The sequence below is a fragment of the Labrus mixtus genome, chromosome 16 (assembly GCF_963584025.1).
Source record: "Labrus mixtus chromosome 16, fLabMix1.1, whole genome shotgun sequence".
NCBI lineage: Eukaryota > Metazoa > Chordata > Actinopteri > Labriformes > Labridae > Labrus > Labrus mixtus.
The window spans coordinates 7,857,712-7,877,653 of record NC_083627.1 but is presented as its reverse complement, the minus strand read 5'-3'; the positions used below and the strand labels follow the sequence as shown (position 1 = coordinate 7,877,653).

General features: G+C 43.8%; 1 protein-coding gene across 3 annotated transcripts; it reads left to right on the top strand.

Moving 5' to 3' along the window:
* Positions 1 to 233: 233 nt before the first annotated feature.
* smad10a (SMAD family member 10a) lies at positions 234 to 19,654 on the top strand. Of its 3 annotated transcripts, none has more exons than XM_061060438.1 (13): positions 234 to 606; positions 3,851 to 3,926; positions 6,572 to 6,812; positions 8,410 to 8,584; positions 8,676 to 8,699; positions 8,880 to 9,089; positions 9,732 to 9,983; positions 10,066 to 10,167; positions 10,343 to 10,396; positions 11,042 to 11,225; positions 11,356 to 11,524; positions 11,735 to 11,873; positions 12,460 to 19,654. In XM_061060438.1, exons 1-13 carry the CDS (start codon positions 603 to 605, stop codon positions 12,669 to 12,671), a joined length of 1,842 nt encoding a protein of 613 aa, XP_060916421.1. In that variant the 5' UTR covers positions 234 to 602; the 3' UTR covers positions 12,672 to 19,654. The 3 variants fall into 3 exon arrangements, with proteins under 3 accessions (XP_060916421.1, XP_060916422.1, XP_060916420.1); XM_061060439.1 differs by having other exon boundaries at positions 8,877 to 9,089; positions 10,069 to 10,167; XM_061060437.1 differs by having other exon boundaries at positions 235 to 606; positions 8,877 to 9,089.
* The last annotated feature ends 288 nt before the right edge of the window (positions 19,655 to 19,942 follow it).

Genomic DNA, 19,942 nt, shown 5'->3' with positions numbered 1-19,942 from the left:
AGAAAGAAACACGGAGTTAGACATGTTACAAGAGTCGAGTGTTGCTCAAATAACAGTTGCAGTTCGTGTGTGTTGGAGAGAGAGAGAGAGAGGGGGGGGCGCTAATCTCAGCGGCGCCACCTTAAAAAAACAGTCTCGCGGACCTGTCAATCAAGACGAACCAGACAGACCCTGGCTAGCGGCCCTGCTGTGAGAACCGCCCTCTGATTGGCCGAGAGCGGTAGACACTGTGAGACCCCGCCTCTCATTGGCTGCAGCCTGGCGAGACACCGACGCGCACGACGTCTCCCCCTCTATTGTTATTGTGGCGTGCGCGAGAAACGAACGGACAGGATGCACGAGGAGACAGTGAGGCTGATAAAACGTTAAAAAAAAAAAAAAAAAAAAAAAAAAAAAACAACACAGAGAAAACATCAAGCTACGTGAACGTCAGCTTGCTGCATCGGAGACATTCACAGCTAACGTTAGCATCCGCGGTGAATTCAGGTCTTGATAAAAAAAAACGTAAAAACGAGCTCCTCTTTGAGCACACAACGTTACGGATCTGTCTGCAACACTTCAGACGATCTTTCAGCGCAAGTTCCCCCTCTCCTCTCCGGCTGATGTGTAAGTACGAACTGTTTATCTCTTCCAGCTCTACAGGCAGACTAAATAACGAGAAAAACACGAGGAAACACACACATAAAACACTCTGCTGTATTCTGGATTCACCCCCAGAATCCACCCTGTATCTGTTTTAACACCCCCTTTTAGCTTCCTACTTCATTAGACGTGCAACACTTGAAGTAGTCTTATACATTTTCGTTTAAAAAAATTGATGTTGTATTTTATGAGGTGGTCCTTGAACACGTTGAGACAGCAGACTCGGTGACGCATGTTAACCCATACGTGATGTCAGTGGAGTGAATGTATGGGTTGTTTAAGGTAACAGTAGCATTCAGCTCTCATTTTATACCTGAAAAATCACTCTGACTGAAGTTTAAATTGTCACTAAGTGCTGCCCGGAGGGTGTGTATTATGTGGTTGTAGACATTAGGGCCTGAAGGTATGATAAGGATAATGATGATGAACAGTATGTTTATGCAGGGACATATGAAGGTGGGGTGTGTGTGTGTGGTTTTGATTGGATGTATGCAGCAACAGTTACCTGTGACTGTCAGATTAAAGATTATTATTGTCATTATAAGATTGTACAACGAAATTAGAAAGTGCATAAACACAGATGCGTCCAGCTACAAAAAAAATACAACAACTTGCTCTCAATATAATGTGTATTGCACAGTAAGAAAAGTAACTTGCCACAAGTAAAAAAAAAAACGTATATATTTCTATATTGCACATGCAGAAAACTATATATTGCACAGGTAGAGAAGGTGCAGGACAGGTAGGAAATATTTATTGTACATATTGCACATTAGGAAGGAATGTGTTGCACGATTGATTTTGGTTTTGCACAAGAAGAAGTAAAGGAGGAATAGAAGAGGAGGGATGATGCACTTGTGTGTGTGTGTGTGTGCGTGTGTGTGTGTGTGTGATGGAGTTGGGGGAGGTGGGGTCAGTCCATGTTGGAGTGCAGTACATAATGTATTAGTTATTGTACTTTAAGAAATAATAACATTGCTACAGGAAATTTGCCGTGTGCTTTAACATAGCAAAAAAAATATCTCACTGTGCGATATTTGTGGTTAAAAAGTTAGTTTTTAAAAATATTCATTAGAGATGCACCGATTGGGAAAATCCGGGCTGATGCCGATACCGATGTTGGAAATAATAATCTAGCCGATTCCCATACCGACGTTTGTTTCAGGACTTCTTTTTGTGTAGGACTCCCACAATGCCGACATTTTCTCTCATGTTCGAACATGAAAACAAGTCAGAGTTTATCCAACAGGTGACTTCATCGACCCAATAAAAACCTCTTCTCTGAATCTGTACTTATGTGTGCTAGATGCCATCATTAAATTGATTTGGCACAACTAATAAACATCGGCTACTGAAAACATTAAGCATAATGTTCAAATGTGTAGTTTTACAGATGCGTTTATGTAAAAAGTACTCTGCAAATACACCTAAGTACATGTATTTCTAGTTTTTTCAGGATGCACCGGTCAAACATCAGTATCGGCCGTTATGTTAAATGTGACTTTGTGACCCTCCACAAGCGTCGGTGGTCGGCCAAACATCCAACCAGTCTTTTAATAAACGCCGGCTACGTTTTTCCAAAGTTGATTCAGATAAAAGAAAGCTTGACCACCAAGTGGTTACCCGCTTTCCCCCGTTCTTTTGAGAAGCACTTGCCCCCGCTAAAGTCATCACAATCATCAGAGAGATGTCGGCCCGTCTGTCTCAACCCGCCCCCCCCAATGAAGTTGTTAGTGTGATTAAACAGCCCTGTAAGTTCCCTTGCATTTTCATATCCATGCAGAATCCTCAAAGAATAAATATATTGGTTAATAACGTCGTGATTTAAGCCACTCTGAAAGTGATGCCTGAATTGTCCACCCTCTTAAACTGGTTCTCGATTTGTTTCATTAATCTGACATCGATCAGGCTCGAAAGTCAAACGACAAATCGGAGCTTTCTGTGTTTGTGTGTGTTTTGTTTTAAAATGAAACCTCCAAACAGACGGTTTATTAAAGGTGTTAAAATCAGCTCCACCTGTAGAAACGACTGATGGTGAGTTTTCCATCCCTGCGGCCTCCGTGACTCTGACGGGTTTGATGTCTTTCTCCTCTTTTTCTAGAGTGTCTTATTTTCTGATTTTGATCTATCGTCGTTCCTGGTGTGTGGAGAGTCTTTCGTGCATGTATCGTGTTTTGGACTTTTCTTAGAAGACAGTGAAGGTGCCCCGATGAATCTGCAAAGATCGCCACAATGGCCGTTGCTGCGGTGCTGCTTTTCCTATTGACTGAGCAAAGTAAAGCCCCCTAACCCAGCATTAGCATGAAGCGTTTGTGCGCTGAGAAGAAAACGCTGCATGTCTGTCCTGTCTCGACGACGACAGTCTGTTGACAACGACCGCTCTATGACCGACACCGCTCCTGTTGCTTTTCTGCTGCAAACGCTCTCTCCCCATTGAAAACAATTGAAAAAAGACGCTGGTGGACACGGGGCCTAAAGCGGTTTAAATACACACACTCCTGAAGATTTCTAGAAGACTTCAGACAGCCCGCCCCCCCGCCTCTCAGTCAGGACACAAACCATGATGTAAACAAACACACCAAGATGGCAGAGGAGACGCAGAGTCTGACACTTTAATGACAGTATTTTTGCCTTTGTGACAAAGTTATGCGTAGTTGGAGGTTTTCACAGTTCAAACCACAGAGCGGAGGAGAACATGCCGGTGAGCAGAAAACAAAATGAAGCGGTTTCACGACCTGCATTGCGCGCTGGTCGTTCATTCACACATCGGCTCAGCCCCGACATCATGCTGTCATTTTTTTTAAAAAAGGGGGGGCTAGCAGAAAAAAGTTCCTGGTAAAGTTGAGGTGAAAAATTCAGCTCACGCCGAAGATTTTGGAAAACTTTTAGGATCTTTGTGCACGTGTGAAAAGGACTTTAGTGTGACCCAGGGAGCCACAGAGGCTACAGTTACCGAAAAATATTTAGAAATGATGCTTAATTTTTAAGACGCCTGTAAGTCAGAGAAATCTATAACGACATGAACCGTTACTCAGCACATGCACCGCCACTTTAGATGTTTAACGTAGAAAATCACCAAGTCAGCTGCTTTGATTTGACTTAATTACGAGATGTCAAGTTTGTCCTCACCTCCCGTAATGTCTTAACATTTGTTGGATTTGCCCAATATGTTGGTATCCACTAATCCCCGGTCTCCCCGCTCTTACAGGGACGGATTCAGAGCTGGGCCATCATGATGCCGGTGAACTTTCTGGTCACTCATTGGCTGACCAACTTAACACCAGGTAATACACACAAAGCAAACATATTAAATGAGAGAAATACAGAGTGTGTTTACTCCTCTTTATGTGACTGTAGCTGTTTTCACATATGCACTCCGGATAATATCTAGATATTTACAGGAGGACTGCTCCGGAGATTCTCCCGACCTAGCCGTTCACATTTGCTCCTCACAGCGGGGGGACTATCCCTGTCCGGGGGGGGGGGGGGGCTATTGGCTCGAGTTGAAATCTCCAGAGTATATGCTGCCGCTTTCAGACATCAGCTCACTCGGACTTTCTGCGGAAAAAATACTCGAGGTCTGGCAGGAGAAACTCCGGGTAAAGACAGAGCGAAAAATGCGGGTGTTTGCGTTCACACAAACCCTCCGGGTAGACAAATCTCCGGAGTTTTTCAGGAGATTTCTGTATGTGTGAAAGGGGTTTATGATTCTCAGAGGAACTAGAACAACTTCGACCAATCAGTAAGATGTGTAGAGAGTGAAATGATAAAGTGATCTTACTATATGATCAGACATTAAGCAATAAGTAAGGTCTTTTACCTGCTTTTTGTAAAGTGTCTCGAGATAACACTTGTTATGAGTTGATGCTATACAAATAAAAATTGATTGATTGAATTGATTGATTAAGGAAACATGCTATGTTGAAGCTTCTCTGACAACAATGCAGCAGCCAATATGTCCTCCTTCTAACTTTAGATTCTGCTCCTGAATGCTCTGGATTTGTTTGGACCAGAGAAGGTAGGCGGTTTTAAAGCGACCCCCACACGGCCGTTTTGGACGCCCCTCGTTTTGCCAGATATGAGAGCAGTTATCAGGTCAACAGGTGTTGCAGCGATGGAAGCGGGCAAGAGAAGTGGTTCAGATAGAAGTGATTGTACCCGACCTAAAAAGCCTCTGCATGTTTCTAATAAGCTCCACGAGCAGAAACGAGCTCAAACTAGGATCAATATTGGAGATGCTTTTTGAAAAATGGAGAGAGGTTAGAACTTACATGCTTTCATTTCCAATCTGGCAAGCATGAAATCAAACTGCACTCTGGATTTGAATTGTGTCTCGAGTGAGATGATCTAACATCTGATTGGCTGGTCTGGTTTCTGGATAAGATGAGCCATGAGGCTGCTGTCCAGTTTAAACAGCCGTCTGGTTATTTTGCTGCAGCACAGATGAAATACCCTGTAAGATGTATAATGTCATTTATAGATCTATTATATTATATTGTCCATGATAAGCCCGTTTAACATCCAGTTCACTGAACAAAGGCAGAATCTCAAGGTTGGTCTGTTGTTTGAATCTCGCTGTGCTGCTTTGTTGTCTTATAAAAACTGGCGTCCTTGTTGAAAGGTCAGCGTGGCAGGAACCTCCACATGGAATAAATCAGAGTTATTCTTGGCTGCATTTTTAAAGGCTTTATGACATGTTCTTCAATGCAGATATGATGCATTGTCCTAAACACACAGGTGATGTTGATCCTACAGCTCTTAAGGTGTAGTTTGTGTGTTATTTGTGAGAGTGTTTCTCTCTCTCCTCGGGGCTTTGATGCTAACAGAAAATGATGATGTCTGCTCGATTTATTTAAGACACACAGTCTGTAACTCTTAGTTTTGAGAGGAGGAGCAAACATTGTGCAAATATAATTGACAAGAGAAGAGGTTTGGACAATAATCAAACTAAACCTGCATCACATGTTTGTTTGTTTTTCCTGTGATGTTCCAGCGTTCTGCAGCAGCTTTATTCTGTGGAATCTTTTCTGATGGAAATGTTTGCAGCATTTTGAGAGAGACGTTTCGAGCCACTCTAGCCCCTCTGCTCTTGTCATCCATCGTACTTCGATTTCTCAGATCCTAATAATATTTTGAATAGCCAACAGGGTTTGAGGGCGCCGGTAGCCTTGTGGTTAATGCGTGCACCACATGCATGGAAGTTGTAGTCCTCCAAGCCAGCAGCCCGTGTTCTAATCTTTTCCTGCATGTCATTACCCTCTCTCTCTCTCTCTCTCTCTCGCCCTGATTTCTGACTCTATCCACTGTACATTCCTAAAAAAAAAAGCACAAAAATAAACCTTAAAACAAAGGAAATATCTGTCACCCCCAATTCCCACACACTCCATGCACGCTGCGGTCCGTCAGCGCCAGGCACCATGCCGCCGTTCGCTGCCACTCTAGTCACTGATTGTGTTTCAACAGCAAACGCTGCGCCCCGTATCAGCAGCGCCACTACGCTCTGCTCTGCTCCGTTTCAAATACGCTGCGGGTCTATTTTCGATGGACTACGCTGCAGGCACGCGTCGAGCTGGACAGAATATGACAACTCGGACAGGAAGTCAGACAAGGAAATGCACAGAGCGTCAGGTAAATCTCAAAATAAACTCACGATCCTATTTTTCATCACTTTATCAACATTACGTCTAAACCGGCACCGAATGACCAACAAATCATCCTCAGAAAGACAGAGCAACATGTTGTGGTTCTCCTGTGAAGTGTGTACAGCTGCTCATGATTGCGCTCACGTTCCAGAAAGTAGGGCAGGGCGCGCTGTCTGTAGGGGCCAAACCGTGGCACTGACAGAACGTGGCGAGCATGGACTATGTCCCTGTCAGGTATTTATTAGTTTACATGTGTTTCCTAACGGTCCTCTCTCTGGTGTCTGCAGCATCATGTCGGTGAATCCTCCCAGCAGTAACGACGCCTGCCTCAGCATCGTCCACAGCCTCATGTGTCACCGGCAGGGCGGGGAGAACGAGGGCTTCGCCAAGCGGGCGATCGAGAGCCTGGTGAAGAAGCTGAAGGAGAAAAAGGACGAGCTGGACTCGCTCATCACCGCCATCACCACCAACGGCGTCCACCCGAGCAAGTGTGTGACGATTCAGAGGACGCTGGACGGACGCCTGCAGGTCATTTTCCCTCCATCAGTCAACAAATAGAAGTCTTCTAAGTCTACTTTATCCTTCAGCTTTAAGATGAAAACAGTTTTTTCAGATTTGACTTAAACAAGGAGCACAACAGTAAAACATGATGACAACATCTGGGCTTCACATCCTGAGCCTGACGTCACGGCAACATGGCCGCCGAGGCACGGGGGTACGGCTTTACAGAACTAGCCCGTTATCTCGTATTGGTAATGTTTGAAATGACTACTCAGGCTAACAGCCTGTCCTAACAGCACGCGACGCGACGCAAGCCTCAGCGACAAAATCAGCCTGATTATATTGTTTCCAATTGGAGTGTCCTAACTGCCCGTGAGTGATGCAGTGCGACACAGAATCCAACAAAGCGCTCTGTGGATGGATAGTATAGCAGCAACTTTAGTTACTAGAACATCAAATCGACTGAAGAGACAGCAGCACCGTTTTTACCCCGACGCCCCGTTTCTATCTCCCTCTCTGTCGCTTGCATAGAGAGACGAGGAATGAGGAAGGAGGGGGCTCTACACTCGCTTTTCTCACTCAGTGCAGCTTGTCCACTTGTTGTACAAAGCGGAGATAACGATGCATTAATAATATCAACATCCATGACTGAAATGACCTTTGACTTGTGTCAACAACACCGGAGAAAACCTTTTTTTCTGCTCACCGTGAGCTGGTTGTTGACGATCCTGTGAGTGTTGTGCTGCTCCTCAATACAAAGCACCACACCTCAGTTTGTCCACCTTCAACACAAAAGCACTAGATGTTAGGGGTGGGAATCACCAGAGTCCCCACAATACCATATTATCGACACGATACGATTCTATTGCAACAATTTTGCAAAATGCTGAGATTTGCAAAACAATATATTGCGATTTCACTTTTTGAACTGCATATTATGTCCACTACACTAAACTAAATCAAGAACCGTTTTGTCAAATAAGAAAACATCCTCAGTCTGTTCATCTCACCTCTTCACATCTTTTTATTTGTATTTCAGTCTAATTGAACTTGAACATGAATTTTTAACAATACACCTTGTTCAAAATGAATCGTGCAACCCCTTCAGCAGTTAAAAATGTAAAAAGGCATATCTTAAATATCATATTAAAAATATCGATACTTGGCTGCCATGAGACAAGATAATATCGCCACACAAAATATCTTGATACTATACCGTATTGATTTTTTTACCCCACCTCTACTAGATGTCATAATGTTTGCGAGGGGGAAACTGAAAGACAAAGAGAGAGCGAGCGGGTCGCAGAGTGAACATCCCTGCAGATATTCTTCAGATTGAGATGTAACGTTAGGCTGCATCGTTATCGTGTCATCGTTGTCTCATGTTTAGCAGCTTGACGGGATGCAGAAATTCATCTAACCCAAGAAAACGAAAATCCGTTGAGATACATTGATGCACAGATTCAGTGCAAATATAACTGTATGACTTTTGAACGTGTTAATTAAAAAGTATATTTTGTAATGAAAAATATGTCTCATAGAAGCTCTTGTTATCGGGAGCTGTCAGTTTAAATTTTTTGTGCTGTAGGACGACTTGTTCTGATGTTGTTCTCTCTCCCCTCAGGTGGCGGGCAGGAAAGGCTTCCCTCACGTGATTTACGCACGTCTGTGGCGGTGGCCCGACCTCCACAAAAATGAACTCAAGCACGTGAAGTTCTGCCAGTACGCCTTCGACCTGAAGTACGACAACGTGTGTGTGAACCCCTACCACTATGAGAGGGTGGTGTCACCAGGCATCGGTACGTCCCGATCATCCCGATCACTGTCGTTACCGACGCTTCATTCGCTGAGCGACTTTTCATTTTGTGCTCTTTGTGTCTCCTCTGACAGTCGGTCTCAGCCTTCAGAACACAGGTGAGTTCTCCTCTTCAGCAGCGCTCCATCGTTTAAAGGATAAGGTACCACTGCATGCCCTGGTTCCTGTAGTCGCTGTCAAGAAAGCTGCACAAGTCAAATACCGCTATAAACAATAAGATACAGAACTCTTAGAGTGAGCTGAGTGTGTGAACGTAACTCCTCCTCCTCCTTCAGCAGCTCCAGTTGGGCTCATCAAAGAGGAGTACATCCATGACTGTATACAGATGGACCTCCCGCCCGGCATGCCTCTGTCAGAGCACCAAGCCGCCATGAAGTTGCCCCCCCAAGACCACTACGGCCAGCCCCTGCCCCCGCCACAGCTGCCCTCTGAGCCCCACGGACCCCCGCCCATCAGCAGATACACCAACCTGCCTGTCTCACCCAAAGGTCAGTGCTGCGATATCTTTGAATTTTACTTAAAGGTCCCATATTTTGCCTTTTCTGGTTTTATATGCTCTTTAGTGTGTTTTCCAAGTGTCCTGTGCATGTTTAGGCACATCTGTGTGCAAAAATTCAAAGTCCGCGGAAACGCGGCTTCTCCTACGTCCTCCTGTTAGCTGTAGCATTAGCCGCATGTAACGCTCGGTTCTAGCCCCCCTCGATAAAAATTTGTCAGACGTCATTGTCAGTGTGAGATCACTGATCTAAGTCCATTGGCTCGTTGCGGCAAGCCCAGCAGCTCATGTTGAAATTTTGAGACGCGTGCTGAGCAACTGACCAATAACGACAGAGCGGATCGGCAGACCAATCAGAGCAGACTTGGCCCACGTGGGGTCTAACAGTGTGGGCTCAACAGAGCGTAGCAGACGGACTCAGAGTGTAGAGGGAGCAAGGAGGAGCAGTACATGAAAACAGACACTTTTTTCTAACTTTAGCTATTGTGAACGTACAAAAGTAGGTACATAGATTAAATATACGAACCCCAAAAAGGGCATAATATGGGCTCAGGTCAGGAAGTTCAAGCCTAAACTGATGTGCCCCTGTGACCCCCCCACTCCCCCCCCACCCCACCCCTTCCCTCGGTGTCAGGCTCTGGACCCATGATGCCTCTCCAGGGGGGTCACAGTGATGGCCGCCTCCAAACTGCGTCTCCACAGGCTCAAGTCATGACCCCGACACCTCGATCTCCGACCCCGACCCAGGCATCCCCTCACCAGCAGGCTGCACAGCAACAGTCGCAGCCCCCCCACCAACAACAACCCCCCCACCCTCCTCCTCACCCCCACGGGCAGAACGGGTACAGCAGCAATAAGCACTCTCAGAGCCAGGCGGCCTTCCACAGTGAGTCCATGCAGACACTGAGTGATTATACACACATTGTCATTTATTATATAGAATATAACTGAATCCTCTGTTTCTCCAGCAGTGTGGACAGGCAGCAGCACAGCCTCCTACACTCCCATAGGACCCCAGCAGAACGGACGAGCTCACCAACAGCCCCCCCTCCATCACCAAAACCACCACTGTAAGAAATATTTGTTGCAGTCCTGTGGTTGGAATGAAATCATTCAGATGAATTTACAACGTCAGAGTGTCAACATGATCAAATTAGAAGAGCGTCATCGAGGGAAACCCAAAAAAAACCACAAACTCTCTCCTGAACTCATTTTAAAATAATCCCCTCACACTTCCTCTTTCAGGGTCTCAGCATCACAGCTCCACCTCCTTCCCTCCTTCTGTGTCCAATCATCCAGGTAACACGCGACTACACTGTCACACCTGATCTTACCTGAACTCTGCATGTCCAGACAGTTCACTGTTTGGACTCACTTGTACCCTGATGAAAGGATAAGTGCTCAGTGAAGACACCCCTATATCCTACTGATAAGTTACAATACCTACCCGAAGGCCATTAGTTGCCACCGCAACCAAAACAGCGTTGACTATATGCCTTAAATCGACCAGTTGCTCACCATTGCTGTAAGAATTTCGAGTTTATGACTCATGTGCATCTAGGAATGGATTTAAATTTGGGGTTTTTTTTTGTGTCATTTGAGTGAAATCTAACCTGGATTTTCAGAGAGGGATTGTACATTCATATTGATCCTGCAACGGTGTAACATCAGTGTCCCAGTCTGTGACTACACATTGCATTACGGCGTTGAAAAAAGCCTGCCTTGTAGAGAAACAACTGGAGCTCCACACACACACACACACACACACACACACACACACACACACACACACACACACAGCGCTGCTCTGCTGATCCCGTCTCACCTCTGTAAAGACTGTGTTACTACTGACACAGAACCTGTAAACAAGCTTTGCTCTGCAGTAAATCTGAGTTTTTATTTCGCCGTCAGCCGCTCACACAGTTTGCGGCGTCTCCTCTGCAGGTCCAGAGTTCTGGTGCTCCATCTCGTACTTCGAGATGGACGTTCAGGTTGGCGAGATGTTTAAGGTTCCCTCCAGCTGTCCCGTGGTGACTGTGGACGGGTACGTCGACCCGTCAGGAGGCGACCGCTTCTGCCTCGGCCAGCTGAGCAACGTCCACCGCACTGACGCCAGCGAGAGAGCCAGGTGTGTGAGGAAAAGACCCCTCCCAACAACTCATTCATTTATTCATTCACACAGCTGACGTGCGCTCTTGTTTTTGGTGGTTTTGAGGAACTGGAAATCTGTTCCTGATGCGTCTTCTCTTGTGTTACAGGTTGCACATCGGTAAAGGCGTGCAGCTGGAGTGTCGCGGTGAGGGCGACGTGTGGATGCGCTGTATGAGCGACCACGCCGTGTTTGTTCAGAGTTACTACCTCGACAGGGAGGCGGGCCGAGCGCCAGGTGACGCTGTTCACAAGATCTACCCCGGCGCATACATCAAGGTCTGAATCCAGATCCTAAATCACTGACGATCTGTTTGTATTCTCTGTAACCGCTGTGTTTTATGTGAGGACACCGTCCAAACCTAACAAGTCACACTGAATGAGTGATGCTCAGCTGCACAGAGGTAGCCCTCAATGTGACCCTTCTGTCCAGCTGTTAGCATGCAGCTGTTTAATAAAGCGATTGCTGTGTGTGTGTGTGTCTGTCAGGTGTTCGACCTGCGACAGTGTCACAGACAGATGCAGCAGCAGGCGGCGACCGCTCAGGCCGCAGCAGCTGCTCAGGCGGCCGCTGTAGCAGGAAACATCCCCGGTCCAGGCAGCGTCGGAGGCATCGCTCCTGCAGTCAGTAAGTGCCTTTCACATTTTGTTCCATGTCAAACATTAGAACATGTACAGGTGAATACAGAGTGTAATGTTCCCTGTGCATGACTCCGACTGTTGTCAGACACACACTGACAAGCGGGGTTGCAGCCCCTAAAGGAATCTTTTTCATTTGTCTGCAGTCTCATTTTGTAAAATAAATCGTGAGGGGATCGTATCGTGAGTTGAGTGAATCGTTACATCCTTACTGCTGATGGGTTGTGTTATGGCACAACGGCGCGTTTCATTCTGTCGCTTTAGTTTTCCATTTGGTTTACAACCAAAACCGACAGAGGGTTGTGAACTTTACTACTTGCACTACAGACAAAAAATCAGAACACTTCCAATCTCCAAATCTAGTTTTACTAGTAATGCAAGAACCCGTAAAAATAGATTAGCCACGCCCTAAATCCTCCCCTGATGTATCGACTAGTTGACTCTAAATTGGACCATAATTTAGAAATTGAGCATCATGCTGTATTGTAGAAGACTTGAAAGTAGAGATTAATATTGTACACTCTTAAGGAAAATATAAATCCTACTATCTTTCTGGCTCTCTCGTGTTCCCTCAGGTCTGTCTGCAGCAGCGGGGATCGGCGTGGACGACCTGCGGCGGCTCTGCATCCTGCGGCTCAGCTTTGTGAAGGGCTGGGGGCCTGACTACCCCCGGCAGAGCATCAAACACACCCCCTGCTGGGTGGAGGTCCACCTGCACCGCGCTCTGCAGCTTCTGGATGAGGTGCTGCACACGATGCCTTTAGCCGACCCGGGGCCTGCTAATTGAGGACCAAGATCACGTTCAGATCCCCCGATCTGGATCCTCTGAATGTGCACACAGACACACATTTTAGCTTCAGGCCAAATAGAATGAAAAGAAAAAAAAAAAGAAAAATCAATCAAAAACACACCGAGATCCTGCTCGTAACAATCAATGCACACACATGCACACACACACACTGTAACCAAAACGTCTGCAGACGCGCAGACATAAGAGTGCTGATGTCTTTGGGATATTTTCTTTCGCTTTACAATCCAAACTCAAACAGAAGGGAGTCACGTCCCTGAAGGTTAAACTTTGGAGTTTGAGTTCTGACCAATCGAAAGACGTTTGTATGCACTGTAGAAATCCAGGGATGTGTTTCAGAAATCCAGTTCCTCTGTATGCAATCTGGATTTAAACTCTAATCGCTCTGCACATTCACTCATGAAAAACACACACACATGTAAAAAAAAAAAAAAAAAAAGAAATCATGCACGATTAAAACACTCCAGACAGATAACTGCTTACCTCTGAATCATGCTGTCAGTAACTCTCCTTATCAGCAGCAGAACTGATGTAGAAGTTTGGATTATTATGGATACCAGTGTAACGTCATCTCTGTGCTCGTACTGTGCTCTTCACTGTTATTGCTCTAACTGTTAGCTTCGATAGCTGGTTAGCCCTCCTATTACGCTTAGCTCAAGCGTTATTATTTTTGTACCAAAAAGACCAAAAAGCCAAACAAAAAACAAACATTTAGCTTTAAAGTGGTGTTGTTGTTCTCTGTGATGAAGCAGTGCTACCCTGTGTGTAACCAAACGGTTGGTGTGAATCACCAAAACCAGAATACCTCATAACTACAGTGCAAAGTCACAGTTCAGTTTTTACCGCCTGAAAGCGCACACATACGTCATCACTGACAGGTCGATGTGTGAGGATCTGAACATGAACGCCCTCTGATAGCATCCTGACTCCAACACTTCATTATGTTCAGCTTCTTATTAGTTTGGCACCCTGATATCATGTGAACAAGATGCCCAATTATCACATTTTTAAACCTGATTCTTTTATTTAAGATGTAAATTACAAAAAGGTACAAACCTTTTTTGAATGTCTGCTGTAGTTTTTTCTTCAGCCTGCAGAAGTGAATCGGGCTGTAGCCGCTGCAACATAATCCTGAAGGATCAAAGTGCGTCCTGTAAAAGTTCTTGTTTGTGTCCCTGACGGACTCAGATTGTTATTCTCAGTATCTGACAACAGTACAGAAAAGAGACTGACCTTTTTGGTTACGAGGGAGAGGATTTTTTAAAACCAGACCCAGCTGATATGTCATGCCGGGCTCCATTGACAAAAACAATAATTCTACCTTTCAGACTATGTTCTCTCCGGGTACTCTGGCTTCCTCCCACAGTCCAAAGACATGCTCGTTAGGTTAACTGAAGACTCTAACTTGCCCGTAGGTGTGAATGTGAGTGTGTCTGGTTGTCTGGCTTTTGCTGCATTCATGTGCTCCTCTGATGGTCCAAGTTTCCGAGTTGGGAAGTCGTTCTTCTCAGAATCAGAATCAGGGTTTATTGTCAAGTTCATTTACACATACAAGGAATTTGACTTGGTGTATTGGTGCTAAACAATTAACAAGGAAATAAAGCAGAACTAGCAACAACTTAAATAATACAGTATAAGAAGCTATTATTTCTGACTTCAGTTTGCTCATGTGACTTCAGTTCGGCAAAGTCGGAATGTTGTAAGCAACAAAAAGCGTTGATGCTATGAAGAAGACAAAAATATCTTAACGTTAACAAAACACAAGTTGCCCCTCCAGGTGTATGGAAGCGATTAGTGATCTTAGCAGCTCTGGTTATAAAGCTGCTGCGTCATGCTCGCTGAAAGTTCAGTGTGCGCTGAAAAAAACACTCCGATCGCCACCTGTATCACAGTGTGAACTAAAGTCTGCCCTAGTGTTAAAGATTCACCCCGCCACCCGTCGTACTGCGCGTTCTGCCCGCTCGCCTCATAGACTGTAAACATGACGTTCACCTGCCTGAGAGCTGGAGTCTGACGTCACTTTCCTGCGCCGTCCACTTTGCCATTTCGTTTTCGAGTTGGTTTGAATTATTATCACTTTTTAGCACGGCAAGTTCGAAAACGAAAAGCCAAAGACCTTTTCGTTTTCATTTGAATGATGTCATACAATATGCATACATAGAGAGTAAAAGTATAATGCAAACTGGATGACTGAATATTAATTTTAAATATAGGTCAAATAATGCACCTATATTCTGAAAATTAAAACGTGTTTCTGTTAATGCATTTTCATTTTAAAATTAGCTTTTTCATTTGAATTATGATACAGATTTAGCGGGGCATTTTTTGAAAATGATAAAGCAAATGTCATTTTCTTCCTCATTTTAATTTAGTCAAAGAATGTGCATTTTTGAAGTTGAAAACTAAAATTCAGATTAGATAAATTAATCATCATTTTATTTTTGAGTCAAATAATACACCCATATTCTGAAAATTAAAAAGCATTTCTGTTAATGCATTTGAATTTTCAAATTAGCTTTATCATTTGAATTCTGATCACTAATCGCTTCCATACAGGTGATGACGATTCTGACATCAAGTTGGCAAGTCAGGCACTTATTTTTTTCGAGTTTCTGATTTGTTGCTCCGACTTGAGCAGGCGTTCGTGTGCATTTTACAACTCAGAAACTCTTTTTTTTCGATGTGTCCGACACCACATGAATGCACCATATACGGTATGTCAGTCCTGTGATTGACAGGCCATCAGTCCAGGGTGTAACCCCGCCTCCCGCCCAATTACAGCTGGGGTCAGCTCAAGCCCCCCCGTGACCCTGAATGGGAAAAGCGGTATAGATAATGGACGGATGGATGGAATATGGGAGTTGCTTTTCTACCACTAAAACGGATTTACTATTTTATTGTCACATTACAGCAGTGAACAATCGAGGCAGCGGGAGACGAGTAACTCCTGTGTTCTGTGAGGTGAAGTTACTGTTTTTAATCAATGGAGTCCGCTGTCTTTGAAACGTGATGGATCAACTGTTTGTGGTTTTCTTCCTCGTTAACAAAAAGGTTGTTCTCTGCTGTCAGACTCTAAACATCTAAAGATGAAGATAAATCAAAGAATTAATTAATGTGGAAATACAAAGAAAATATTCTCTGACTAAAAGCGAAGCAAACAGACCTGTGCTCCACTGGGAGTATTTCATGTAAATCAACATCCAGCCGAGGGTCAAAGGTCAAACTGGTGTCTGTGTTTGGAGTCGGGATGTTACGGTGCGGCTCTGTCAGTCCACACGCGGCTCAGCTGCTTTTTACAAAGATCATTCACGTATGCATTTTAGTGATATTTGTGCCTTTTGTTGTCAACAGTAGATGCACCAACACTGGATCGTGCGACAGACGGACACGCTTTGTGTTTGTTCACCTGAAGATTCATGTCGTGATTGTCGATGGTTTTCTGTGTTCCCCTCAGGTATCCGTGCAGCTCATTGAAGATGATCACAGTCGTGGTTTAGAGACATAGAGAATTATTAACAAACACTCACTATACCTGAGTCGAATTATTTATTGCCTTAGTCTTTGTGAGTGTAAAATATGAACGAGTACGCTTGGCACTATTTTAATCTACGCATGGACGACACTAATAGATGTCATATTTATCTGTTTGCTCGGCCCGCAATCAGGGAGGTCGTCATTCCAATCACAAGCATCACCTTCATCATCATCACCATCTGACCCCTCCACAGTCACTAACACCTCCTCCATGACGGCTCCTGTTTGCTGCCGCTGTCTGTTCGTGCTTCACTTCAAATATAAAAACACAAAACAATCGACCGTCTAAAGAACGAGTCCATTTCAGTTTTATTTTCAGCTCCAACGCCTGATCAGAAATGTAATTTAAAGAAGTTTGAACTATGGTAGTCACAACACCAGAACATCAAACGTACATGTATGAAGGATCGATACCTGATTCGTCACCGCGGCAACGAACAGAGAGGTTCCTACGGTGCGTTCCATTTACCTCGAACCTCGGATCTCGGCGCGACGTCACACCCGAGTTAACGGCGTTCCAGTCGGAAAAGCAACATGGACGCCTCCAGGAGAAGCTTTGTTTTGTTAGCTAATACCTGACGACTGAAGTTGTTTTCGAATTTGCAAGTCGGACTTCAGGGTGGCGTTCCCGACGACGTATCAGACCGGCAACTCGGAATTTCCGACTTCCAAGATTAAATGGAACGCACCACTAGGCAGACAATGTGCAGTCTAAGTACATAAATAAATCAAAACGTTTACGGCCACGCTACCCTAAACACGCCCGATCTCGGGAGCTGAGCCGGGTCGGGCCTGGTTAGTACTTGAAAGGGAGAGCGGCTGGGAACCAGGTGCTGTAAGCTTTGGGACTCTGGTAGCATAGTGGTTAGTGTGTGCGCCCCCATGTACAGACAAAGGCTACAGACCTTCAAGCAGGTGGGCGGCCTGGGTTCAAATCCGACCTGAGGCTACATCCCCGCATGTCAATCCCTCTCTCTCTGATATCTGACTCTGTCTCTAAATGAAAGGTATAAAAAGCCCCCAAATAAACCTTTAAAAATAAATATACAAAATAAACACAAAACCGTGAAACGAGTTCAAATGTTAATATTTAATTGATAATTATATTCACAAGTGTCTTAGCAGTCCTGTGACTCCAGAGGTTAATCTTTGACAGTTCTTCATAACTGTCCACGTTTGTTTCCTAATAATCAGAGTTTATTTGGTACTAATTCAAAGGGAAAGTCTTTATTTAAACTCAGAGTCACATTCATTATTTTTGGACTGTTAGAGAATCGTTCGTCCATGTTGGACCGTCTCGTTGTCACAGTTTGAGCCGAACTCGAATAACAGCAAAAAAAAAAAAAAAAGAGAATTAATGATATTAATTCAAAGTGTGTTAACAGATTTATTTTTGTTGCTCGCTGTTTGACCGACATGACGTCGTCCTTCTTGAAGTTATTAAGAAGCTGCAGACTCGTTTAATACAGAACCCTCATTTTTTTAAATCAGACCCCCGCTTTAATTCTACGAGATCACAGTGTTTGATGAAGCTGCTGATTCTTTAAAGGAAGAATGTGTGACAGCAGAAATCAAGTCTATCCTGTGTAAATATCTGAGTCATGACTGTCTACAATGAGGGAGAAGCTCGAGTCCCGCTGGCTGTGTTGTTGTCAGAGCCGTGTTTACATGGACGGGACGGCCGGCTCCTCCCCTTGTGTATAAAAGCTGTTTTAGTCAACGACTAGAGAGAAGAAGAAGAAGAACATACTCACTGATTATTTGGATGTTAGTAAGAGTTTTTAGATCACCGTCATTCTGTATCAGTTTACATGTAATGTGAAGCTACGAGCTAACTAAAGAGCGCTAACATTAGCATGCTAACACAACAACGCAGGACACAGGTGAATGAAGCTCGAAATGAGGATAATTTAGTCCACCGCTTGCGTTAAACTCCTTCATGTGAACGTGAGTGGAGGGGGGGGTTGGAGGTGTGTCTCTGGAGGAGAGCGGAGGCTTCAGTATGGAGGAGGCGTCGGCTAACAGCAGTTTGTTTTGGTTTCATGCTGGGTGCTCAAGGGCGCCATCTACTGGATCAAAAAGTCGCACATTCTTCCTTTAAAAGAATATATAGATATACATATATTCTTTTGGCCCAGCTTTGCTCAGAGGTTTGCTTCCACACATTTACGGTTTATTAACTCGACTGGTTGTCCCGTCTGTGCTTTTGAGAGTGAGAATAAAGTAGTCTATGTATCACTATGAGAACACTTTGTAATAAACACACTACAAAAAGATGGAAATACTTCGACTGATCACTGAAACCTGCTGGCGTTGGATAAATGCACACGGACAAACGGGTCTGCATCGAGTGACGGAGCTGCTGCTGCTTCATGACGTGCGTCAGGTCTACACACGGTCCAAACGAAGAACAATGTGTGTTCTGTAAATATTAAAGACACTTGATAATACGTGAAGGAGGTCGTCCACACTCAGTGGTTCCCATGAATTAAGTGATGACATAAAAATGCTCCAAAAGAAGTCTGACGGAGCAGTTAGAACTCGGGCGTTACGGCTTTTATCTGAAAAATCCCCTAAAATGACGGGAAAAAATAGCTAAAATGAATCCTCTTTTTTTTAAATCAACAGAGCTTACATACGTCCAGACATTTTATTTGACTCCAACTTCCCATTATAATGAAATTCTGGTTGTTTCCTCGAGATCTGCACATCATTAAAATCTAATTTTTGTCGTTATCGTATTTATCTTTAATGAGACGAATACGTTGAGAGAAAAAAAAACACATTTTACTCGTAATCAGCGGGGACGACTGAATAAAATAAAATGTATGGATGCATGGCTCTTAAAATGTCCTACTTAATTCGATTATGTTCTGTATGTACCTAAAACTCTGAACTAAATGTGCAGATTTGAGGGCCTTTATTTAGCCCCGCCATTGTGGTTATCGTTGTTCCATCCTTGGTAACAATGAATGCACTCTCACAATAACGTTTACTGGGAGTTCATTCAGTCATGTTCGATGTATTCTAATAAATACAGAGAACGAATCTGAGGTAGAGGCACAACTTTGAGTAAAACAAAAAGTTTGGATCGAACGTCTAAATTATTCCCAGAGCAGAATAAAGCAGAATCATATCATCACATATTAAAAAAAAAAAAAAACAATAATTGTCTGTTTTCAATGTTCATTCTGTTCACTTTCACAGAGAAGATCACAAACACGATCATTTCATTCATAAAAACCTTCGAAAAGCTTTTCCTGCCGCATCAGCTATACTGGAAACAAGTACTAAAGACTTTAATTTGCTACGTTAGAATATTGTTCTTTTTATTTTGTAGTTATTTTTTTGTAAAGATGTGCTGCCTCTTGTAATGCTGACTGTAAAATAATAAAAAAAAAGAAATAAACCAATAACACTCATATTTATACCAACTGTTCGTGTAGTTTTGCTTTGACAAGTTAGATGACATCTTGTGCACACAACATAATTAGATACATAACTGTATTTGTGGATATTTCATGTTATACTTTTGCACTTGTGTGTGTAAGCATTGTATAATACACAATAATTATTCTGATTACAAGATTATTATTTTCTGTGCATATGATATTAACTTGTGCACACAACATAAATATACATATATTTTCTTTTTCCTTTTCTGGACTTCAGGGGCTCCGTATATTTCAGAGATTTTGCTTGTTTCCTTTATTTTG

What these genes read in the sequence shown, in the direction of transcription:
- smad10a (XM_061060437.1), top strand. An exon ending in CCTGCCTGTCTCACCCAAAG is followed by an intron (nt 9,090 to 9,731) that starts GTCAGTGCTGCG and finishes CCTCGGTGTCAG; the next exon opens with GCTCTGGACCCATGATGCCT. An exon ending in GAGCCAGGCGGCCTTCCACA is followed by an intron (nt 9,984 to 10,065) that starts GTGAGTCCATGC and finishes CTGTTTCTCCAG; the next exon opens with CAGTGTGGACAGGCAGCAGC.